This window comes from Panicum virgatum, chromosome 8N, assembly GCF_016808335.1.
Source record: "Panicum virgatum strain AP13 chromosome 8N, P.virgatum_v5, whole genome shotgun sequence".
In the NCBI taxonomy this organism is placed as follows: domain Eukaryota; kingdom Viridiplantae; phylum Streptophyta; class Magnoliopsida; order Poales; family Poaceae; genus Panicum; species Panicum virgatum.
This window is the reverse complement of record NC_053152.1, coordinates 48,548,512-48,556,577: the sequence shown is the minus strand read 5'-3', so window position 1 is coordinate 48,556,577 and position 8,066 is coordinate 48,548,512. Positions and strand designations below refer to the sequence as shown.

General features: G+C 41.2%; 1 protein-coding gene across 1 annotated transcript; it reads left to right on the top strand.

Moving 5' to 3' along the window:
* Positions 1–1,549: 1,549 nt before the first annotated feature.
* LOC120684323 (kinesin-like protein KIN-14P) lies at positions 1,550–8,066 on the top strand. Its single transcript, XM_039966196.1, has 19 exons — positions 1,550–1,772; positions 3,018–3,184; positions 3,274–3,417; positions 3,606–3,857; positions 3,934–4,005; positions 4,082–4,150; positions 4,238–4,375; positions 4,515–4,676; positions 4,758–4,839; positions 4,922–5,017; positions 5,106–5,282; positions 5,369–5,475; positions 5,559–5,734; positions 5,850–6,011; positions 6,101–6,354; positions 6,437–6,600; positions 6,697–6,843; positions 7,245–7,552; positions 7,645–8,066. The coding sequence occupies exons 1-19, from the start codon at positions 1,610–1,612 to the stop codon at positions 7,772–7,774; spliced, it is 2,970 nt and encodes a 989-aa protein (XP_039822130.1). The 5' UTR covers positions 1,550–1,609; the 3' UTR covers positions 7,775–8,066.

Here is an 8,066-nt window from a genome sequence, read left to right as displayed (position 1 = left end):
CTAAATTTCACAATTTTCAGACTAATAGATTGGCACAAACAATTTAAATAAGCCTAAACACAATTTAATTTCTAACAAGGGTAAAAAAGGACACTTTACAAGAATAAATATTTTTCCCTTGTAGATATAGATACAACCAATCTAACCAAACTAGTTTTGTATTTTTATCATTTTTTCTTGATTTATTATGTAATCTACAAGTTTTCGCTGAAACAATAAAAACCAAAACCAGAAAATCTCCTAACACTACTATCGGTCTGACCGGCTGACCAAAGCGGTCAGACCGGTCATGGCCGGCCAGGCCATGGCATACGGCGGTCCGGGCGGCTCGACGCCAGAACCCACGGGGGAAGAGGCCATGGCATACGGCGGTCCGGGCGGCTCGACGCCAGAACCCACGGGGGAAGAGGCTGAGGAGGATGAGAAGCTCACCACAAACCCATTTTGAGGGTTTATTTGGGCGGAGGACGACCGGAGAGGCGGATCGACGGCGGCAAAGCTTCAAACGGCCTCCCATGGTGACTGATGGGGCTGGGGCGATTCCAGTCGGGGAGACGCTAGACTGGAGGATGGGGAAGGTGGAGGAGGCGGTGGGGAATGTCTAGGCGCAAGGGATCGAAGCCGGGCGACCCGAGGGAGAAGATCGACGGGCGGCGGCGGGTCTGTTCTGCTCGTCTCGTCCTGAGCTAGAGAAGGAAAGAAATGAGTGAAGATGAGAGAGAAAGGAGCACAGGAAAAAAAAAAGATAAGGCCGACTGTCCAGACACAACCGGACCGGTCTAGCCCGAGCTAACAAAATTTGGTAGGAAAAAAAATTTCCCCTAGTGATCTAATCATGAAGATTTAAAGCTAATGGCTGAAGTTAATCTTAATTATGAATGACTAACACCTGGGGTGTTACAAATGGCCCTCCCAGAAACTATGTCTAAAAACTAGTTGTATACTACTGTAAATAATTTGCCAGCTAAACATGGCGTACAACCCGTCCGTTATGGTTTTTCATAGTTTGGAAAATGCATTGGCAAAAACGAAAATGGTATATAAGCTCATGTCATCAGGGGGAAAAAATGCTCTATGTAACCTGTCATGCTTGTAGATTAGCACTTTGAAGTCACCAAGAGACAACATATACATCAACATTGTAAACACCGAATATTACCCTTATTAAAACACCTCAATAAGGGTAATGAATATGGAATCACACTACATTTTCTTCAAAAGCAAGGAAAACAGGTCGTGAAAAAAAAAAGACGCATGACAACATAACCACGCTTTTCCCAAGAATCTAGGCAAAAAATAGCCCAAATAAACCTCCCATTTTTAGTCTCCCTAATTTCTCCAAGAAATATATGCAGTTCACCCCCTCAAACTCCACCTATTTCCACTCCCTTCCCGACCCCCACCTCAAAAATACCAACCGCCCTCTCGCCCCGCGAGCGCCCGCCACCACCACCATTTTTCCATCCGCAAGAATAAGGAAGGGAGCTCCAGGAAGAGTTCCCCTCCACCGGCTTCCCCGTCCCGCCTCCCAGCGATCGCGCCTCCTCCCGGGCGTCCCAGCGGCGGTCGGGTCGCCGGATTCGGCGCTGGTCCGGGTCCGGGGCCTCCCATGGCGTCGCCGGAGCAGGAGGCGGCGGTGGCCGAGGCCGTCGTGGAGGACGTGATGCGGCGGCAGGGGGGAGGAGGCGGCGGCGCAGGAGGAGTTGGAGGAGGGGAGACGGTGAGGACCAGGAGGAACATCGACATTGCCTGGCGCAAGGCGGAGGAAGCCGGTGAGTGAGTTGGTTTCTTGGTGAAAAAAATGCATTTTTTTTTGGAAAGTATTCATTTTGGTTCGAGGCGACGTGCTGGAATTTGCTTGATTTTGTTCTCATTCAGTTATTGTACTTAAGGCAGTGCATTTGCTTTTAATTTTGGTTGGGAACTTGGGATTGAAGCTGGTTCGTCCCAAAAAAATGGGATTGAAGGTTGAAGCTTAGATTGTGCTTGCAGAGCATCAGGATCCTAGATCATTACAATGGTTTCGTCTACTAATATTTGTCTAGAAAAAATATTTTATTCCATCCTATTTCTCTCACTAGCATTTTAAAGGAGAATTGTTTGTGCTAGAACAGTGAAAAAATATTTTTTTAATTCATCATCAATCGTGGATGTTGCAAGTCCAGCGCTTATATTGGCATATTGCTTGACTTTTGCAGTTTTTCTCTAATTTCATTGATGCTAGTTTGAATTCTGCATTCATGCGAACTTCATTTCATCTCACATTTAGCTCTCTTTGCTGAATACTTCATAATCTAATCTGACTTGGCACAACAAAACACGCAAAAGTTAGAGAGTGATTACGTTTTGGTTTGATCAGAGTAGGCTCTCACTAGACTATTTGGATCAGAGTAGGCTCTCACTAGACTATTTGGAACCGTAAAACTGCAAGACTCTTCCAGCAATACATTTTCTAACAGAAGTACTCTAATCATTTTTATAACTAGCTGGCATATTGTTCGAAAAGAAAAAACTAGCTGGCATCCTATATGGTTTTTCCCTCTTAGGCATTCATCAGGCTAGAATTAGCCTCAATGATTCCTAGTTCTTGGCTGTGTGCCTTTGTCTATATAGAAAGGGCAATGGACAACAGGCCTAGTTTTAGTTTATTGGTAGCTACTTTTATGTTCTTCGTGGTTGTCATGACAAAGAAATGGTCATAAGGACACCCCTCCAAACCTGCCTACACAGAATACCTGTATTTATTTATTTAAGAATATGATGATTGCTGATCCACTATTACATTTAGGTTCGTTCTACACAATGTCTGATCTTGTAGTCGAGTTCTTTACACACTATCATTAGCTTTCTGTCACAGGTTTACACTTAAGTGATATTGTACTTCTTTAAACAAAGGGTATGGCTTATTTTGGTCTTTTCGTGTCTAGCATATTAGCAAAGGGTATTTTTCTTGTTAGTAATTATTAGCATAATCAGGATCATCTGAATTGGTGCTCCTTTTGATTTGAGAAATGCAGCAATAAGAAGGTATGAAGCAGCCAACTGGTTACGAAGGATAGTTGGGGTAGTGTGTGCAAAGGACCTTGCAGAAGAGCCTTCCGAGGAGGAATTCCGGCTTGGCCTGAGAAATGGCATTATTCTCTGCAATGCACTGAATAAGGTTCAACCTGGCGCAGTGCCCAAGGTTGCATTTCTCTCCTTCAGATCTGTATATATAGTACATCATTCTCTATTTTGTTTTTTTTATTTTGCATGCTAAGTATGAAATTTTAGGTTGTGGAGGTACCATCGGATTCTACTGTCCCTGCAGATGGTGCAGCTCTATGTGCATATCAATACTTTGAGAATGTGAGAAATTTTATCATTGGCCTACGAGATTTAGGTCTTCCAACATTTGAAGCATCAGACCTGGAAAAGGTGAAATATTGTATGATTTATTTATTTTTATTTTCAATGATAGACCCATTCTTGTAACATCACAATTTTCATATTATTCCATGGATTATCTCCTGGTTTATAAGGAATGCTGCTGCTAAAATCAAGTAGCTAAAGTTTCTTTATATTGTCCACATTGAATTGATGTTTTTATCTGCCATTAATCTCAGGGTGGTCAAGGTGTTCGAGTTGTAGACTGTGTTCTTGCTCTGAAGTTATTCAGTGATGCTAAGCAAGTGGGTAAACAATCTCCATTCAAATATAGTGCCATTGCAAAGCCTTTGTCTGGAAACTATGTCATCCGGAAGAATAATGAACCTTTTATGAAGACAATGATGAGGAGTCACTCAGCTGAATTACTCCGGGATGGCAAAGCACTGGAGCAAATAGGTCTTGATTTTTCTCTAGAATCAACTGAAACAGTAAGAACGCATCATCTAGTTTTGACATTAGGTAACTCTATTTAATTTGTGGTGATAATCATCTTCTTGGCTGTAGACTACTCCAGATTCCATCCGTATTCTTGTTCAAACGGTTCTTTCAGATAAGAAACCAGAAGACATTCCATCGGTGAGCCTACTGTGTGTAGCTAGCTATTTATTATGCAATGCAGTTGAGAATTAATATTGAATCTGGTAATTCGCAGGTTGTGGAATCACTCTTGAGCAAAGTTATTAATGAATTTGAGCGTCGTCTTGCAAGCCAAAATGAATTGGTATATTCACTTTTATTACCAGCTTCACAATTTCTGCTATGCTATTAGCTTCAACTAAACGAATAGTATGCATGGTTGAATGAACAGGTGAAAGACACTACGGACACCAATGAAAGTAAGTCATTATCGATAATGGATTCCCCATTTAACACCAATAGCAGTAACTCGTTATCCAGAACGGACTATCTACAAAAGGAGTCTACTTCCACCAGTGACCTGGAGAAGGTATCCACTTTCTTTTAATGCAGCAGTAATTGTATGTCCTTAATTTGCTGCGCTGAAATTATAGTTATCATTGCACTGTCCACAAATTAAGTTTGTTCAATCTGGCTAAATGGGTCTATGCACTAATATTTATCATTAGGCCACTGACAATATGAAGACGGATGAAAATGACGGCGATTCTCTGAGTGCGAAGGAAGATGTCAACACAGAAGTACCTCCTCCATCTCTAAGTGATGATAATGTAGGAAAATGTATGCCAAAGCCAGTAAGAAATTTTGGTCATGAACAGAAACAGATCCAGGTAATTCTATGATTAGTGTTTTTCAGTGATTTTGGTTACTTGAATTTTCCACTATCGTTCTATGACTAAAACTTACTGTAGGATTTGAAAAGTAATATTTCAACTATTAAGTCTGGGATAGAACAGTTCAAATTGCAGTGCTCTGAAGACCTTACAAAGCTTGGTATATAAACTTTGGACATCTGTAATCTTGAACTTTTTTCTACCAAACATTTGGTGTTTATCATCATTTTGGGTTGTATTAGGTAATCATTTGCGAATTGTTTCTCATGCGGCTTCTGGGTACCATAAGGTTGTTGAGGAGAACCGCAAGCTGTACAACCAAATACAAGACCTTAGAGGTATAGCTTCTCTTCATAGTCTTTTTTTTGTCCTCGTTCACGATTCAACGCAGCATTCTGAAAAGTCTTTTTTTTTTCCTGTCACCAGGAAATATCAGAGTTTATTGTCGAGTGAGACCTTTCCATCCTGGAAAAGTAAGTTCCTCAAGCAGTGTTGCTGGACTAGAAGATAGAACTATCACAGTTATGGTACCATCAAAATATGGGAAAGATTCAAGGAAGTCTTTTACTTTCAACAAGGTCTTTGGACCCTTGGCCACACAAGGTTAAACTCACAAGTTGCTCCACTGAATTATTTGTTTGAAATCAGGCCTTTTGTACTTAAGTGACATAGTCTTTCAACTAGTGCAGAGGAGGTCTTTACAGACATGCAACCTTTGGTTCGTTCTGTTCTTGATGGCTTCAATGTTTGTATATTTGCATATGGTCAAACTGGGTCGGGGAAGACCTTCACAATGGTACTGAACTTGTCGGTTGTTACTTTTTACATGAGTAACTATCCCTTTTGCAATATGAAAACATTGTTTTGTGGATGGTGTAGAGTGGTCCTAAAGTTTTGACAGAAGAAGGGCTTGGTGTCAACTACAGAGCACTAAATGATCTATTCAGTATCCAGGAGCAGAGGAAGGATACAATTTGTTATGAAATTGCTGTACAAATGATTGAGATCTACAATGAGCAAGTGAGAGATCTCCTTCAGAATGGTGGAAACAAGAAATATCCTTTTCTACTGAGCTTGATCTTAATCCTATTCTTAGCTATCTTAACTATTACTCTGTATAGATTGAATACCTCCTCGACGATATATTGCACCTCCTTAACACTAAGAAACATTGGAAATTCGGAATAGTTCTCAAAAAGGACTTGCAGTTCCAGATGCAAATGTAGTTCCAGTTACATCAACAGCTGATGTAATAGATTTAATGAATCTTGGCCAAAAGAATCGTGCAGTTTGTTCAACTGCCATGAATGACAGAAGTAGTCGCTCCCATAGGTACGTTTTCTTTTGCAAAATAGTACATTCTATTCCTGACAGGATGTTGAACTGTGTTTTTAGCTAATGGTTGAGTAAACCAATTACAGTTGTCTGACTGTTCATGTTCAAGGACGAGATTTAACATCTGGAACAGTCCTAAGAGGTTGCATGCATCTTGTGGATTTAGCTGGCAGCGAAAGAGTTGATAAATCTGAAGTCGTAGGAGATAGATTAAAGGAGGCACAACACATAAATAAGTCGCTGGCTGCACTGGGCGATGTGATTGCATCACTAGCCCAGAAAAACACACATGTTCCTTACCGAAATAGCAAACTTACTCAGCTTCTACAAGACTCTCTTGGTACTCTAAAGCTCCATATCCTTGGTTCGCAACTTGTCAGTGCCGAAAATATGTCCAGCAAGTATTTTACTTCCATTTTCAGGAGGACAAGCAAAGACATTGATGTTTGTTCACATAGCTCCAGAGCCAGATGCTGTTGGCGAGTCCATAAGTACTTTGAAGTTCGCAGAGCGTGTTGCAACTGTTGAGCTCGGAGCAGCCAAGTCAAACAAGGAAGGTGGAGAAGTCAGAGAGCTCAAAGAGCAGGTTCGTTTGTGAACTCTGCTTTATGGCTTTCTTGAGTTCACTGGGCTAGCGACCGATATGTTCTATGCAACTGTGGCTCATTTCTTGGTATTGCAGATTGCTTGCCTCAAGGCAGCATTGGCTAGGAAAGATGGAGATCAGGAGAGCATAAGAAGCACTCAATCAAGCCCAGAGATATATAGAATGGGAACGGGTACTGCATCATCTGCATCGGGGCACCCAACTGAAGATGGAAATGTAGAGGTATTCATTTTTATCTGAGACAAAATGCACCATAAGGTCTTTTTCTTGGTCAGAATTTAAATTGAAGCCATATAATGGCTTTTATAAATCCTTGGTGTCCATTCAATTAAAGGAATTATGAAGTGTATTCATTCGTAATATAGTCTTTTCAGACACCCAATTAGCATGTAAAGTTACATATTTATGCAAAAAGTGCAGTGAAATGTAATGAGGTAAGTTTTGGTAAATGAGCCAAGTAATGTAAGCGTCACCAAAGCAATCATACCCTCCCCCCCCCCCCCCCCCCAAAAAAAAAAAAAAACGAAGGTACCCAAAAGTAGAAGAAGCCAAACTTTGAACTGTTCGACATCCATGTAGAGGATGATCCATCTTCATGGCCTGATGCATGTAATGATGTTCAGAAGGAATTGGCATTGGGAGATTGGGCGGATCACTCGCAATTTGGGAGCAGCAATTCCCTGCCCGAGTTGGGAGCTGATGGCTCACAAGATCTATCCTTCTACCAAAGAAGCAGCCCTGAACAGCAATTGAGTTGGTCTGAGTCAGTTGCAACAGAGGATTCCGATGATTTTGAGGTTGCAACTACTTGCTCATCAGAACAAGATTGCATGCGACCATCTAGTGCCCCAAAAGCTCCAGGTTTGGCCAATGGAGGTGGCTCAGCTGCAAGGAAGGCCCAACCGAAGGGTGCGAAAAGTTCAGACATTAGGTAACCTCAACTAACTAATATCTTTGGACTTTCCTATAGCTTAACTAGCATATTCTAACATTTCTGAGTTATGCTGTTCTTAATTACTTTAGATGTGTAAATCCTGCAAAAAGGGCATCAACGTTACAGAAAAAATCGAATGGAGCCTCACCAACACTAATCAAGAAGAGTGGACTCGAAGCAAGGAGAACTCCCAGTGGTAAAATGAGTGTCAAGAAGTAATTTATTGAGGTGAAAAAACTTGATTTCTTTTGCGACCACCTTTACCTTGTCAAGGAATAGATAAATATGTTGGACCTACTTGGTCAGATGAATATGTCAGCCCTCTTGAAAGGTTGCTGGATCTTCGGTTATGTAGCATTTACATTGTAAATCATTAATTCATTTTGCTATAGTACAGACAGAGGCCAGAAAAGTCTTACGGATTGAAAGGGTGGTCGGTGAAAGGAATTTTTTTTGCCAATGTGTATACTATCAAAGTTGGGTAAATTTTGTTATGATGTCTTCATGAGTC

Excerpts from the sequence above, each read along its gene's own strand:
- LOC120684323 (XM_039966196.1), top strand. The coding sequence starts at position 1,610 with ATGGCGTCGCCGGAGCAGGAGGCGGCGGTGGCCGAGGCCGTCGTGGAG. Across the intron at positions 1,773-3,017 it reads GCGCAAGGCGGAGGAAGCCG|CAATAAGAAGGTATGAAGCA; the intron begins GTGAGTGAGTTG and ends TGAGAAATGCAG. Across the intron at positions 6,012-6,100 it reads AGAAGTAGTCGCTCCCATAG|TTGTCTGACTGTTCATGTTC; the intron begins GTACGTTTTCTT and ends AACCAATTACAG.